Here is a 15,976-nt window from a genome sequence, read left to right as displayed (position 1 = left end):
AAGCACCCCCATTCCTAGATAGGAAAACTAAGCTTAGAACAAAACAGTCAAGGTACTCAATAGAAATAGTAAACTGAAATACTTCAGGGCAAGTTCCTTGCATACAGTTTCTTGCCATGGGGCTTGGGGCTCTGGCTTTTAACTTGGTCATAACCTCCATGGTGTTGATTGGGAGAGTTTGGATTTTTTTGTCCTTAACCATTTGTAGCATGAACGTGCCCGTGAAGTACGTGACAGACCACAGAACCTGGCCCTTTTGGAGTAAGGTCCAGGATTCACTAAGACTTCCTCAGCAATGAGAAGATTTGTAAATTAGCTTTCAGTGGTGCTTCTAGTTATTGATTCTAAAACAATGTTTAAGTGTCCATATGGCTTTCCATATTGTGATAATGATGGTTTGCAAATCTCATAAAGCCTTAAATTAAAACAATGTGTGATTTCTAAATTCTGAGTTCAGGGCTACTATTAACCTACCACCATAAGGTCCTCAGACAACATCATCAGACGACTGCCCGGCCTCTGACATGGTGTTTTCAGCAGCTCTTGGTTTACAGTGGTCTGCGTCTGCTCTCGGACCTCAGGCTCAGAGGTTAAAATGTTCTCAGTTACACCTCTGTAGTCTACGTAGTCATACATTACCGCCTGTTTCAGAAGAGGAAGCAGGAGAAACAGGTCTGTCCTTCGGTGGTGTTTCTGTTCTGAGCCTTTGGCTTTGTGGTGATGTAAAGCAGTTACGCTTTACATCTGTGGTCAACTGAGATTATTTTTTTAAAAGGTGGGAGTGGTTTGAAATGACTGACCTGAAAAGCTTAGGACGTTCTTAGGGAATGCTAAGAAGGTCCGAGAAATGTTCTTGTTTGGTGTCACAGCTTGGCCAGTGGTCTGTTTCTTATAGTTTTCTATTCTGAAAATCAGAGAGTTATTGTGCGAGAAAGAAGGAAGGCACACCAGGCAGTGCCAGCCAGCAGAACTGCAGATGAGTAGATCATTTCCTCTGGGTGAATTGTTCCATCCAGGGTGACAGACGTTTTGCTCATGTTTAATGCTTGTTTAATCTCCGAGTGGGTTTACATGGTAACCTCCTTACGTTGATATACACTGGAAACAGAAGGACCAGTTGGTAGATAACTGAGTCGTCTTCTGGGCCTACCTAAGAAGGCCCACAGTGGCACACACCTTTAGTCCCAGTACTTAGGAGACAGAGGCAGGGGATCTGTGCGAGTTTGAGGCCAGCCTTAGCTGGAGAGCAAGTTCTAGGGCAGCCAAGGCCACACAGAGAAACTGTGTGTCAACAAACAAAACAAAGCAAGCAAGCCACCCCCCCCCCCCAAAAAAAGGAAACAAACAAACAAACCCGCTGATCTAGAGCATGCTTTACTTAAGGACTATTTTAGCAGCAGCATGTTGGTCGGTTTCAGGGAACTGTCTGGGCTTTCCATTTGAGGACTGCCTGCAGCATGTTCTTTTTGTCTTTGTTTTCTGTTTCAGAGAGAAGACATAGCTCATCTAGCAAGCCTCCCTTGGCTGTTCCTCGCACTTCAGTATTTTCGCTCTTCCCATCTCTGTCCAAAAGCAAAGCCGGTGGTGCCGGTGGTAGCAGCCGGCCTCCTGGTGGAGGGGTCCTGTGCGCATCCTCAAGCTCCAAGTTACTCAGATTGCCCAAAGAGAAACTTCAGCTCAGGGCGAACATGAAGCCCATGCATCCCATGCAGCAGACTAAAGTCCCCCATGGAAGAGTGTAAGTATGGCCACTCGGGGTCGTAAGGCTTACCTTAGCTGCTAGGATGAGTCAGCCCTGTGTGGAGCATCCAAGAGTGCCTGTGAGTCACTGGAGAGCTCACTTGGGGGGTTCAAGGACACTGTTAGCTCTTTTCGTTTCCCTACCTCCTGTTGGAAGCTCTTCAAGTTATCACAGTATTAACAAGGCTAGTAATATTTATCGATTCTTTCCTGTGTGATTTATTTAAAATGAGCTGTATTTGTCTGTGATGTCATGTACTGACCATAACATCTCTGTGAATATGCATTGTTCTCTTTTTCTTCACATGGGTAAGGGAAGCATATGTGGTGTCTTTAAGTCATAGAAGTCTAAGTTCAAATCCTACTCCCATTGTCTTCATGGTGGAAGTGAGGCACTAATTCTTCTGGAGTTTAAGGCACAGCAGTGAGGAGGGAAGGCTGGAAGGAGTCTCATTTCCAAGGTTTTTTTGACAAGCTTTTAAAGTGGATCTGCAGCTAGGGGCTCTCTGGAGGTCACTCTGGTTGAAGTGTCTCTGTGACACTGTCTCGCAGCCTGATGGCAGAAGTGTCCCCATTTTGGGGAAGGGTACGTCACACGTTTTACCCCCAGTGTCTCATGACCTTGGTTATGGAGAGAGCCGCTCAGTACCTGCTGTTACTCAGGGAGCTTGCGCACTGGGTGAAGCCAGAGGAGTTTGCAGGGTCTGTGTTGTCAGGCTGTTCCAGGATCAGCTCTTTACCACGGTCTGACCTGGTTGCTCAGCCCCCAGGCTCTGCTCATGGAGAACGAGCACAGGAAACTTGGCTTTCTCTTCTATGGCTGTCTGGAAGCCAGAGAAAGGACAGGGCAGCGTTTAAGTCACTTGGCAGCTTAACAGCTGTTGGAGTGCAGACTGCACTAGGGTTTGCAGACTTATCCAAGCATCCATTGTGGAGCGAAGGCTCAGCAGGGACCAAGTGAAGCATTATGGTCTTGCTGACCTCACTCTTACCAGGTAAAATAACAGTAAGAGCAAGAGCATGAGGAACGTTGCTCTGTTAGTGGCACAGGTCTTCCTGCTCACCAGCCGCTTGCCAGTTGCCTCCGTCCTAAGCTGCTGTCATAGGAGCCTGTGTTGAAGGATCGGAGAGCCGAAATGGTAACACACGATGTGCTGATTCAAGTCTTCCTCGTTGGCAGCAGAGAGCGGCTTCAGGGGACATCCAGTGTTGTGTTAGGTGTCTTCATTTAAGTTCTCAGAAGGCTTCCGTGCCTCAGACTCTCATGTTTCATTTAATAGTTTCTTTCATTGTTGTAATGACTCTTGTGAGGGATTCTCCTGGACCTCTGTGGCATTATCTTGGTCCTTGTAGAACTCTTCATGCTTTGCTTCTTATAGAAACTGCATTGACTATGGGGTCTGAATTCTCAAAGGTCCATGGGGGTGAGGTTTACAAAAGGATAAAAGAGGTCAGTTTCATACCCTGGGCTTTTTGTCCAAAGGGCTTACAAACTTGGCTGGCTGTGAACTCTACTAGCTTTTCTTAGTGGTTCAAACAAAATGTCGAAGCCTTCCCAGAGCCTGTGCATACTCAGGTAGACTGAGTCTCTGCTCCCATCGCTCTGGAGTAACAGGCCTCTCATTTATTGTACTCTGACTTCCTGCAGCAGCATGACACCCTCTGTGAAGGTGGAAAAGATGCACCCGAAGATGGACGGCGCACTACTGAGGTCCACAGTAGGGCCAGCCTGTCCCGCTCCTGTGAGCTCTGCAGTCAAGCCTGGCCTTAGCTGTCCCTCCATACCAAAGCCAACCTTGCCTTCACCTGGACAGACTCTGAATGGCAAAGGGCTTCCTGCAATGCCCACTCTGGAAAAGAAACCTGAAGACAGTTCTAATAACAGGAAGTTTTTAAATAAGAGATTATCAGGTAATAGCACAGTTCTCTCTTAAAGTTTCTATGGCTAGAAGGTTGGGTGTGCAGATTGTAAATGAAAGACCTTAAAGCTGGTCGACCTGAGTGGGGAAGGGGTTCCTTCATGGTGGACCTGTCTTTACTCATGGTTTTAAAGAGCACACTTGCTTATATGTGTACACATTCACTTGCTGTATGGAAATGTATGTGTTCCTTCTGATTTTTCTGAATATAGATAACTCTTATGCAAAGTAAATAAGCAAACGTTGTTCCAGGCCTCTGGTAGTAGTTCTCACCAGCTGGGCTGATGTTTACTGCAGCACTCACTTCCTCTGCAGTATACCCATTAGTAATACGGCACATCTTATTACAGCTGTAGTTTGTCTATCTTGAGATTCCTCTTATCTAAAAAAATGATGGCAGTGTTCAGTCCACCTACTGCAGTAATGTTTGTGTGCTTCTGACAGAAAGAGAGTTTGATCCTGACATCCACTGTGGGGTCATTGATCTGGACACCAAGAAGCCCTGCACCAGGTCTTTGACTTGCAAGGTAGGTGCCTTCTGAAGACAGAAGTGACAGGGTTGTCGGCAGTACCATGCTATCCACACATTTGCCTGACCCCTGTGGAGCCGGTGCTTGCTGGCTCCTCTGCGTTGTGTAAATTAAATAACCTGTTTGTAATGGGGAAAAAAAAACCTGTTTGACAAAACATGATATGAATTAGCATAACTTGTACCTGTGGGAGAGCTTTGTTTTTATTTTTAATTAATTTATTTTGTTGTGCATGCCTTTGTGTATGAATATCACAGCATATACATTGAGGTTGAAGGACATCTTGCAGGGGTCAGATAGTTTTCCACCATTGTTTTTAGGTGACCTTAATGTTTTTTGCTTGTTTTTCTTTGCCCTTCTTTTCTATGTGTGTTTAGCTCATGTGTGGTCAGAGGATAACATAGAAGTTGGCCACTTTCTTTTTTTTTTTTTTTTTTTGGTTCTTTTTTTTTCTGGAGCTGGGGACCGAACCCAGGGCCTTGTGCTTCCTAGGCAAGCGCTCTACCACTGAGCTAAATCCCCAACCCCTCAGTTGGCCACTTTCTTAGGGCTTCATTGCTGTGAAGAGACACCGTGCCGAGGCAACTTTTATAAAGGAAACATTTAATTAGGGCTGGGTTACAGTTTCAGAGGCTCAGTCTGTTATCATGGCAGGAAGCACGGCACTGTCCAGGCAGACATGGTGCTAGAGACAGAGCTGAGAGTTCTACATCTTGATTCAAAGGCAGCCAGGAGAAAAGTATCTTCCACAGGCAGCCAAGAGAAGCCTCAGCATAGGACCTAAAAGCCCACCCCCATAGTGATGCACTTCCTCCAACAAGGCCACACCTGGTTGGGGGTGCACTTCTCATGGGCCAAGCAAGCACCTGAGTCTGTGGGGCCAAACCTATTCAAACCACCACATTGCCACCATTTGGCTTCTGAGTATCAGACTCTGGTCATCAGACCAAGTGCCCTTCTCCATCAAAGCTATCTGACTGGCCAATGCGACTTTATCTTAACTTAGATTTCAGTTTCAATATTTGTGAGTGGCTTTTTGCATCAGGGGACTTTAAAATGAGGTCTTCCCTCCTGCTCAGGTTGCTCTGGGGTTGCTGGGCTCAAGATGTCCTCGTGAGTATTTGGATTGGTGACATGCAGCTGCCATTCCCATCACGACAGACTTCAGATGTGCTTGGGAATTTTAAACCTTTAAATGTCTAAATTTTCAAAAAACAATCATAAGCTGTTTTCTCCTTAGGAAAGTATAGCATGGATATTGTGATACTGGCATTCTCTCTTAGGTTGGTGGATACCTTTGACCTGAGTCCAAGTCCGCCCTCGGATCTCTCAGAGAGAAGGTCATACCTCAGAAGTGACCGTTCTTGTCTTTGATGGAGTACAATTTTAGTGATATAGTTGTATGTTGTGTTGGTGTTTGAAGGCGGTCTGAGCTGTGATGAAGCAGGGCAGTGACAGTGCTGCTCATGTACACTCCACAGCATGGAGTTACCTCACCTCATGTCTGCCCTCCTGCTTACATGGCTGTTGTGACCCGGGCTGCCCAGAAACAATGCTCCTTATTTGTTTAACTAAGATTTGCTGTAAAATGAGCCATGAAGCAAATGGTAGAGCAGAATTCTTCCTTTCTTTTATGTTTGCCTTGTGGTTAGATCACCTTTTCCTAGTATTTCCAAGTGGAGAATACAGTATTAACTGTTCAGCACACGTCTGCTGGGACTTAACGCATCTGCTATACTGAAGTTCTGTGTCTGCTCATAGATAATGTTTCTTCCCTGCTGTCCCCATGATCAGAATGACTCCTATTCTACTCATGGGTTCTGTGAGTTGGAAGGTTTTGTATTCCACATGTCAGGGACTCATATAAGCCTGTTTCTGTGACTAGTTTGTTTCAGCTTGCGCTGGCAGAAGTTGAGTATTTCATTTTGTTGAAAGGCTGAGGAATAAATATGCCCACTACAAACATGTCCCACATTTCCTTTGTCCACTCATCTGTCAATGGGCTGTTAGCTCATTTCCATGTCTTGGTAAACATCACCTTGATGGACTTGGGAGTGCTAAAATCCCTGCAAGGCCTCAATTTCATTTCTTTTCATAACTACCAGGTTTTCGCGTACAGAATCTGCAGGGAATTTCATTCTGTTCTCTCTGTGCCTTCCTTGCTAGGTGACCTGCTTTTGTATAGATGCCTACCATCTTTTCCAGAGAGTGTGTTATTCTGTGTTAAGGAAGTCACTGCTATTGTTAGCATGGTGCTACACTTATTGTCACACTCATTGTGTCAGTGTCAGTTCAGCATGAGACTAGTAGGAAATGCAACCTCCAATTAGGCCTTGTCTTAGTTAGGGTTTTACTGCTGTGACCAGATATCATGATCAAGGCAACTCTTTTAAGGACCACATTTAATTGGGTCTGGCTTACAGGTTCAGAGGTTTAGTCCATTGTCATCAAGGCAGGAGCATGGCAGCGTCCAGGCAGGCATGGTGCAGGAGGAGCTGAGAGTTCTGCATCTTCATCTGAAGGCTACTAGAAGACTGGCTTCCAGGTAGCCAGGATAAGGGTCTTAAAGCCCAAGCCCACAGTGGCACACCTCCTCCAACAAGGTACACCCATTCCAACAAGGCCACACCTCCAAATAGTGCCACTCCCTTGGCTAGGCATACTCTAACCTCCACAGGCCTAGACCGTGACAGGGGCCTGTACTGGCTTCCACTGTTCTGCGTGTTCTCGTTTCCTTTGCTTTCTCTTTGACCCAGTACTGTGAGTTACGTGGGTCACAACATGTCTGACGACCCTCCCTCCATGCATGCCCATAAGTTGATGCCAGGCTAGTGGAACTCTGTGCAGGGGAGTTGGTGACTGTTGGCTTTTGTCCTTCTGTTTACCTGGTTACTTTTCTGTTGCATACAGCTGTGAGCACAAGCCTTATTTGAAGTCCCACAGGATATAATCAGCGCATGTTTCCTAGCCTTGTGGACCTTACAGTCTGATACAGAAAACAAAGGTTTAGTTTTTCCTAAGTATAATTACCACTGTGTAACATATTACTACTGATGGTTTACGCATTGTACTGGCCTATAGTATGAAGGTTGGCAGGCCTCATAGCCACAGAAACATGGATTCTGATTTATGTGGGCAGTGGGGGTCAGAGGAAATAAGATGCCCAGGAAGCTGAGCAGAAAGAGGGGAAGGCAGGTAGTGCACGTACTCAGAAAGCAGAGGGCAGCAAGCAGGGGCCGTAGAGCATAGGAGACTGCTCGCAGCCAGCGTACACAGTCATCTTTTTTTTGTGTCTGAAGCAGCCTCAGCAGAGTTGTGATTGCATGGGTGAGAGGTATCTGGAGTATGCTTCCAAGCTCCATGGAAATCCTACTTACTTTATAGACAGGGCTGCTACAGTATCACCTACTCCTGCATTTGGCTTTACTATGCTAAGCAACAAGAGATGTCCAAATATTAGGAGACATCTGTACATCACCCCAAGGAGACAGATATTACCGGTATTCGCACATTTATTCTTTGTACATGTATTGGTAGGCCATTCTTTTTACATGTCTTTAAAAATTCTTTATGTGTATGGGTGTTTTGTTTGGATTTATGTGTGTACACCACCCATGGTGTCTATAAGAAGGTGTCAGATCCCATGGGACTGGAGTTTGAGATGGGTGTAAGCTACTCTGGGTGTTGGCAGTGCAGCCAGAGTCCTGGAAGAGCAGCCAGTGCTCTTTAATGTCTGAACCAGCTCTGCAGGAAAGGTCTTTTATATGCTCTTTCGTTGAAGCTTTACTAACTGGTAAACATTCTTCTAGGACCTGGCACAGAAATGAACAGGATAAAGTTCTTCATTTTCATTTAAGTTGCTTTGTTATAAATATATTTCCAGACATTGAGAGAAAGTAGGAAGTAACTTCGTGTGTGCCAGGCTAGGTCTTGGGCAGACTTGGTCTACAGTCAGTCACCTGAGCTCCTATGAGCGTTGCAGGTAGAGCTCCCCTGTGTGCACCTTGAATGTGATGCTTCCATTGCTGTGTAGAGCCTTATGTCACTACATTTAAGAGGTGCAAGGAGTCCTGAATACACACACAGGAGCTATACCAGGCTTGGAGTCCTGAAACCTAAAGGCAGATGGGAATGTTCAGACTAATTCACTGTATTCAGGAAGGCGATGGATGAGACTCTTTAGTTAATGGAATCACCTGCTTCTGAGGGTTGCCATCTGTCTGCTTCTGTATAAACCCAGATGGCAGCAGTGTTGGCAGGAGGCTGAGGACAGGAGCGTGACCCTGGAGGATGATTTTTACAGTGGTTGGACTCGATAATGGGCGAGGTTGACTTAACTCTGGTCACTCTTGGAGATTCACCTCTGTCTCCTGATAGGAGGCTCCTGGGCTAGCTCCTGGGCTAGCACTGCCCTTCCAGAAGGCTGAAGTGTACTCCCAGAATCTATCTGCCTTGGGTGGCTTCCAGCTTTCCTGAAACCTAATTCCAAACTTTCTGATTCCAAGGTATTGCATTCACATGCACATGCCCATATATAGACACACATACAGACATGATTGAACGTAAAATTAATATTTAAAAACATCAGCGATTATCAAATACATTTGGTATATAGATGTTTTCTTGTAAGATGTGATGGAATTGTCTTACAGCAGAATTATCATATTGTCTGCCTGCCCATTCCCTAGTTCAGAGACTGACGGGACAGACTTAACATGTTCCTGGTATTCACTGCATTTCTGTCTCCTCTTGTCAATGGTTCTTTTTCTTTCTGCCTTGAGTTCTTTTCCTCAAGTCTTTCTTGGCTTCCCCAGACTGTCTCTACAATTACTAAGAGCTGGCTTCTCTCTTTATTTTGTTAAAGAAAAGCAGTTATGTTTAATTTTTGTCCTCAGTTACTAAAAGAATACTTTACCAATAGTGTTTTAAATTAATAATCATAATTTTTTGATGAAATTCGTAAGAGCCTGAATGAATAACTTGGTTTAGTTGCATAGAAATGAGCACCTGCCCTTTGTTCTGCTTGAAACTCATTTCTTTACCCAGTCCTACAACTAGAATGTGTGAGTCCAGCTTCGCTGAAGAGACAAGATTTTCGTTTAGTAAAGTTGGACACATCTCATCTTTGCAAAGCTCTAGGTTGCTTCTTTTATGGGGAGAAGTTTGGGGATATACAGCATGTTAAACTTATTATTGAAACTGCTTGGTTTCTGTTTGTTGATTTTGTTTGTGTGTGTCTGTCTTTGTAGACACATTCCTTAACCCAGCGGAGAGCTGTTCAGGGCAGAAGAAAACGATTTGATGTGTTATTAGCCGAGCACAAAAACAGAACCAGGGAGAAGGAGCTGATTCGCCATCCCGACTGTCAGCAACTACCACACCCACTCAGGGACCCGCATCCTACCCCTCCTAGGACTCTGCCGGAGCCACACCTTCCTGCAGAGTCAAAGCCTTCCTTAGCAAGTAAACCGAAACCTCACACCCCTAGTCTTCCAAGGTAAGCCAAGCCTCCAACCCTGTTCCTTGCCTTTAGGGAACGGCTGTACAAGTAGGCAAGCATCCCTCCACCTGCCGTCCACTGCCCGGCAGCTGTACTGTCAAGAGTGTGGTCTGCACCACTGTCCCAATGGAGCTGATGTTTTTTTAAATTGGGTTTTACTATAAAAATTGTCAAGTCTTCAGTTTTGACCAGGGCTTATGGTTACAGGCATAAACACTAGTGTAAAGCTAGAACTGCCTGTCCTGTGGTGGTTCCATACCAGATTTTTCTTAACTCTGTTAAGCAGAGCTCAGACTGGGTCTTTCTTTTGTGTTTCTAGTAGGAAAGTTTCAGATGGCTTTGGCCATTTATTTCTTCTGTTTTTGACTGTTTGCAATAATGAGAAAGGTTGTAGACAAGCATTTAGTTTTAATAGTATCTGCTTATCAACATGGGTTTTCATTCACTCATTTGGGACTTTGTCTTGAGCATAAAGTAGGCATTTTAGCACCACAGAAAAGCAGTGTGTCAGAGTGCTTTAACAAGAATTTACTGTGCACACAACTCAAGAGGCAGTGACGAGAGAATATATCTGTTCTTATGCTTGTTTAACCAAGTTGAAGTGAAGGACTTTGGACCCGTTTGGGAACAGGGGTGACTGGAATACGGTCAGGTCTCAGAGCAGGATTCTGTAGTGCGTGCGTCCTTTGGCACCTTCTCACTGAGACTTGTCATCTGGAAGGTCAGGTTTACTTGGAAACCACTAGTCATCCCAGATGCAGGAAGGAATGATGCTCAGACTGACCGTGGGTGCAGAAGTGCTGCCTCATTCTTTGTCCTCCTGTCCCTGAGGTTAGACTAGAGTACTCTGTCAGTCAGTCTACTTACCACTGTACAAGTCAGGTACTCGGGACATTTTGGGGGGATATGCAGAGCAGTCAATGAAAGAATTCTCATGAGTTCTACGTGTGCTCCTGTTTTGGGGAGACTGAAACGACTGGGAGGGAAGAAAGGTTCTGAGCTGCCTTGGTTTTGAATGGCAGGCATTCACCTTAGAATAGTGAGGTCAAGAGCTGTGTACACGTGTGTATGAGAATGCACACATGTGCCCACCGTCACCTGAGTCAGCCAGCATGCTGGCCTCAGGCTGCTGGACGGACCCTGTCTCCTCCATCCCCTGTGCTTTTAGATGTGTGACTTAAAGCTGCTGAGGCATGGGCTGTCTGTTCTGAGCTGTGCTGTGCTGTTTACTCCTTCAGGCCCCCAGGCTGCCCTGCTCAGCAAGGAGGGAGTACCCCTGTCGACCCTCCTCCAGGCCGTGAGTCTCCACACCCACCCTTGCCTGCCACTGAGCCAGCTTCTCGCTTATCCAGTGAGGAGGGTGAAGGCGATGACAGAGAAGAGCCTGTTGAGAAACTGGACTGTCACTATTCAGGTCGTCACCCTCAGCCAGCATCGGTGAGCTGTGCGTCCCTGAGTACCCACATGCTGTGGCCTCCCCAGTGAAGCTCGGACAGGGCACTGGAAGGCACAGAGACCGTGCTGTGGCTGTGTGGGTGGGCAGCACCTTTGGGTGCTGTGAATCTATTCTGGGTCTCGCATACGTTTCTTCTCTCCCCCAACTGTCGCAGGCATTGCTGTGGCCGTGGTTCATGGCTTCTGGCACTTGAGGCATTTCAGCCCTGACCTTTCTCTGGCATTTTCTTCCTTTCTCAAGCCTGAAAGAGCCTGGCCCTTGGTGATGGCAGCAGAGGTGACACTCGCACGCTGTGCTCCCTCTGGCGGCAGAGGTGACACTCGCACGCTGTGCTCCCTCTGGCGGCAGAGGTGACACTCGCACGCTGTGCTCCCTCTGGCGGCAGAGGTGACACTCGCACGCTGTGCTCCCTCTGGCGGCAGAGGTGACACTCGTACACTGTGCTCTCTCTGGCGGCAGAGGTGACACTCGCACGCTGAGGTGACTCTCGCACGCTGTGCTCTCTTTCAGTTTTGCACATTTGGGAGCCGGCAGATCGGAAGAGGTTATTACGTGTTTGACTCCAGGTGGAACCGGCTTCGCTGTGCCCTCAACCTCATGGTGGAGAAGCATCTGAACGCACAGCTATGGAAGTAAGTGTCTTTCGTTGGGTGGCATGGGGTGAGCTGACCTGCTCCAATCATGTATTTTCTTGATGACCTCACGTTGTGTTTGTAAGACTATGGCATGCTTATCTGCATGGGAGATGGCCACTGGCTAAAGTAGAAAGGAAGGCCCTGCTCTGTAACGCACTCCTCTGCTCGCTCCACAGCCCCGCCTTGTTCTGGGCACGGGAGCACCCATTGGAAGGACTCCACATGTAAGGGCCCCATCATATAGTCAGGCTTGTAGGGAGACAAAAGCCTGGGAAAGAAGAGGTACCGGCTTCTTACTCCAGTCTTTGCTCCGGGACTATAATCACTCTTTTTTCCTTGTTAATTTTTAGTTAATGAGACTGATACAGTCACGTGGCAGGTTAGCGGTAGAGCCACCAGGTTCAGTTTGTTTCCAAACAGCTGAGATGGGGAAACAGGCTGTTTGATTCAGAGAAAGCTTTTCTGAGATGAATGGGTCTGGAAGAGCTGTCACTAGGGTGTGAGCAATACTGAGTTTCAGGAGGAGAACCCAGTGTGTGTCAGAAAAGGTGACGACTCGTTTGAGAAAGAGCAAGACAGAGAGTGTGAGTGTGTGACAAAACCCAGAAGACAGAGAGCACCGGCACTCTTGGCTGCAGCAGCAGTCATCTGGGGACTTGCACGTTTATACCTTGGAGATTGGGGTTCTGGTGCATGATGCAGGGTCTTGGGCATACTGGCTAAGCACTCGTGTCACTCAGTTAGATCACCCCACGTTTGAGCATCTTGTTATGTATCCTAGTGTTTACTAAAAGTATTGTAAGAAAAAGAAGGGATGGATGGCTACAAAAACTTGAATTCATCATTTCAAGTAAGCTTATTTTTATGCGACACTTTTCAAAGATTATTTTGCAACTGTCAAAGCAGGAGGTATTTTTGTATACCAAAGAGCATTTCTAAAGCTCTTTGACTCAGGGATGTCTTTTAAAAGAATATTTTGGGAAAGCTTGTGTTCAGTGAGATATCTTATTACAGGGGACACTCAAGTCATCCATTGTCCATCCAAGGCCCACCATTGGTTAGCACCTTTTGAATGGATGATAGTAAGGCCATTTGCTTTCATGGCTTGGTTTCCTGGTAGTCAGATATAAATGGTTGGGGCCTTAGTCTCTAATCAAAGAGTCTATTTCCACGCCTGTGGACAGGACCTGGATTTGTGTGTGCCGTTAGCTTGTAGGACTCGGCGCAGCATGACTTTGCCACTCTGCTTTCTTCCTCCTGCCTCTTCCTTCACGCAGGGGAACAGTGCTCCTCCTTCCTGCTCTGGGAAGCAGGCCACAGCCAGATTTGGTTCCTAGTGGCTTGTCATTCCACAAATGACCTTGGATTTATGCCCTCCCAGTATCCACCTTTTGGGTGCTGGGATTACAGGCGTACAATGGCTGGTTTTATGTGGTGCTGTGGATCAAACCCACAGCTTTATGTATGTTCTGCCAACTGACTTACACTCATCTCTAACTCCATGACCTCTGCTTTTAAAAAGTCAGTGCAGCAGTGGGGACATGTGTGTCTCAGTGGTGGGCAGATACAGCAGTGTTGAGGTAGGTAGGTATGTTAATTTTTTAAAGCCTCTAAAAAGAAAAGGCAGTTATATCATTTCAGGAGGTTCAGATGCTGCCTGTAGAGGAAGACTTCCTCAGAATTTCAGACAGCCCGGATTTTAAACCCCAGCATCACAAAGCCACCTAGTGGTCATAGTCAGTTACTGCACCCAGTAAGCAATCTACTCTTGAGTTTCACGGGCCACCTAGTGGCCATAGTGTGGTACTGCATCCAGTGAGCAACTTAGCAGTGAGCCTGGGTACCTTGTTCAGAGACTGATTCTGTGGAGTCTGGCTGAGACCTAGGAATTCACATTGTTAACAGACCTGTCAAGCAGTACTTGTGTGTCTCACAAGCATACAGCCAGGCTTCTCAGTGTGGGATCCACGGCCCACATTGCAGTCTTTTAGAGAGATCTGAAAACCGACTGATGTCTGTGTCCTCTCCTGAAATTTCCTGAATTATAAGTGTGACTGTGGCTTAAGATTCATAAATGCTTATGGCCAAGTGGCAAAGCGGAAGTGCAGTGTGCGTTTTAAAGTAGAATGAAGTTACATGCCAGCATTTCAGGCCATTTCAGACCGACCCCCAGTGGAGTGGTGACCTATGCCACCTCATCCAGGCTCAGGCAGGATGGTCTTGGCACAGCCTTCAGACCATTGTTTCATTTTCTTTGAACGTTAATTAACCCTGAGCGTTAATGCCAATATCAGGCTTACTAGATTTCCTTGTCTTTTATGCTGTCACAGTTTTTAAAACTCAGAGCTAAAATAAAAGGAGATCTCCTGTATTTGACTGTCCAAATAGATTTCTCATCCCCTACTGAGTACTTTGCTCAGACATTACAAGCAAAATACTTTGTTATAAGACCCTTTGGATTTACCTCCTGTGCAGTGTTCTGGCCAGTAGTCACAATCTGCCTGTTGCTCAAGTAACTCATTCTTGCTTGGATCTTTTCAGTGTTTGAATACTGGATTCCAGGCCTTATGGATAAAATGGTCCATAAGGTGCCGGTTACAACATCATCTCCAGGCCTACAAAATCTATCACCAGGGGCTTAGACAGGTACAAGCGAGGCATGGTGATCAGGGCAGACGTCTTCTGGAAAGGATGAGTTGAGAGTTACTGTCTTGTGGCCTGTGCCTAAAAAAGAGTGCTTGCTAGGGATCAGCAGTGGCGGTCTGAGGCTGTTGTGGGGTGTGAGTCATACGGACACAATGTTTCCAGGGCCCCCATCAGGATTGAGTTTGTGGTTCAAATTGACCTTTGTGAAAATAGGTTTCTTAGTGCCCATCTGTAACCGTCCATGGCAGTTGTAGTCATGGTAAGCATTTGTGGCCATCATTACCACCCATGATGTCTCCTCTTTACAGGAAAATCCCACCGGTCCCCTGTTCCACATCACCTGTTTCTGCTCGCGTTCCTCACCGGACGAATTCTGTGCCGACACCACAAGGTGGGGTCAGCTCCTTGGCAGCAGCCACCGTCTCTGCACCTGCAGTTGTGTTGCCATCCTCCTGCGTCTCCCCAAATAGCAAGTCGGCACCAGCTCACGGAACCACTCTAAATGCACAGCCTGCTGTTTCTGGGGCAATGGATCCTGTGTGCAGTATGCAATCCAGACATGTATCTGCTTCATCCTCATCCCCCTCCACACCCTCTGGCCTCTCGTCAGTCCCCTCTTCTCCTCTGTCCAGAAAACCTCAGAAATTGAAACCTAGCAAGTCTGTACGGCCCAAGGAGCCTTCTGCTGTCAGCACTAACTGTCACAGTGCCAGCAGCAGTACCAGTGGTGGCTTAGGGAAAAAACGCAAAAACAGCTCCCCACTGTCAGTTCATTCTTCTTCCTCTTCGGCCTCCTCCTCCTCCTCTTCCCATTCCGTGGACTTTTTTAGGAAAAACTGTGTGGCTCACTCTGGGACTCCATACCTGTCAACAGCACCGTCTTCCCACAGTATCGGCCTCAACTGTGTGACAAATAAAACACACTCTGTGAGCCTCCGGCACGAGCCAGTGGGACGGGGTCCGGCCGGTGTGAGCCCTGCAGAGTCCATCAAGAGGATGAGTGTAATGGTGAACAGTGGCGACTCCACTCTCTCTCTTGGCCCATTCGTCCATCAGTCCAGTGAACTGCCTGTCAGCCCTCACTCACACACTCCTCTAGACAAACTCATAGGCAAGAAAAGAAAGTGCTCCCCGGGCTCTAGCACCGTTGGCAGCAGTGGCAGCAAACCTACAAAGGTCGCCAGATCGCCAGCCATGAACAGCGTCCACATGAAGCACACAGGCACCATCCCAGGGCCACAAGGACTGATGAACAATTCCCTCCTCCATCAGGTAGGACGTGGACTCTGATTTCTGCAAGTGTCTTGGGGACTTTGGCCAGTTGTGAAAACTGTGATTTGGTTGGTCGGTTTGCCTGTAGTGGGTGCCTAACTTTCATGGTAATGTTTAACAAAAGAGGATCCATGCCCATGTGAAGGGCATCTCCACAGAATGTCTGAGCCTTTTGGCAGTGCTCCTCACTGGAGAAAGCAGAAATGCACTTAGCATCCAAGCTTGAGGAAGCACCAAGCTGAGAGGTCAGCATGAGAGGTTTGTCAGCATGAGAGGTC

General features: G+C 46.9%; 1 protein-coding gene across 7 annotated transcripts in view; it reads left to right on the top strand.

Moving 5' to 3' along the window:
- The window catches only part of Atxn7 (ataxin 7), a 145,426-nt gene that overhangs the window by 122,653 nt on the left and 6,797 nt on the right, over positions 1–15,976 (top strand). For 5 of the 7 annotated variants that reach the window (XM_087586011.1, XM_087586009.1, XM_087586006.1 and 2 more), the window contains 7 exon segments: positions 1,489–1,738; positions 3,389–3,651; positions 4,104–4,186; positions 9,439–9,686; positions 10,928–11,126; positions 11,656–11,777; positions 14,735–15,698. In XM_087586011.1, coding sequence (XP_087442137.1) covers positions 1,489–1,738; positions 3,389–3,651; positions 4,104–4,186; positions 9,439–9,686; positions 10,928–11,126; positions 11,656–11,777; positions 14,735–15,698 — 2,129 coding nt within the window. 7 annotated transcript variants of the gene reach the window in all.

The sequence above is a fragment of the Rattus norvegicus genome, chromosome 15, assembly GCF_021556685.1.
Source record: "Rattus norvegicus strain SHRSP/BbbUtx chromosome 15, alternate assembly SHRSP_T2T, whole genome shotgun sequence".
Taxonomy (NCBI): domain Eukaryota; kingdom Metazoa; phylum Chordata; class Mammalia; order Rodentia; family Muridae; genus Rattus; species Rattus norvegicus.
This window is presented reverse-complemented; position numbering and strand designations above follow the sequence as displayed.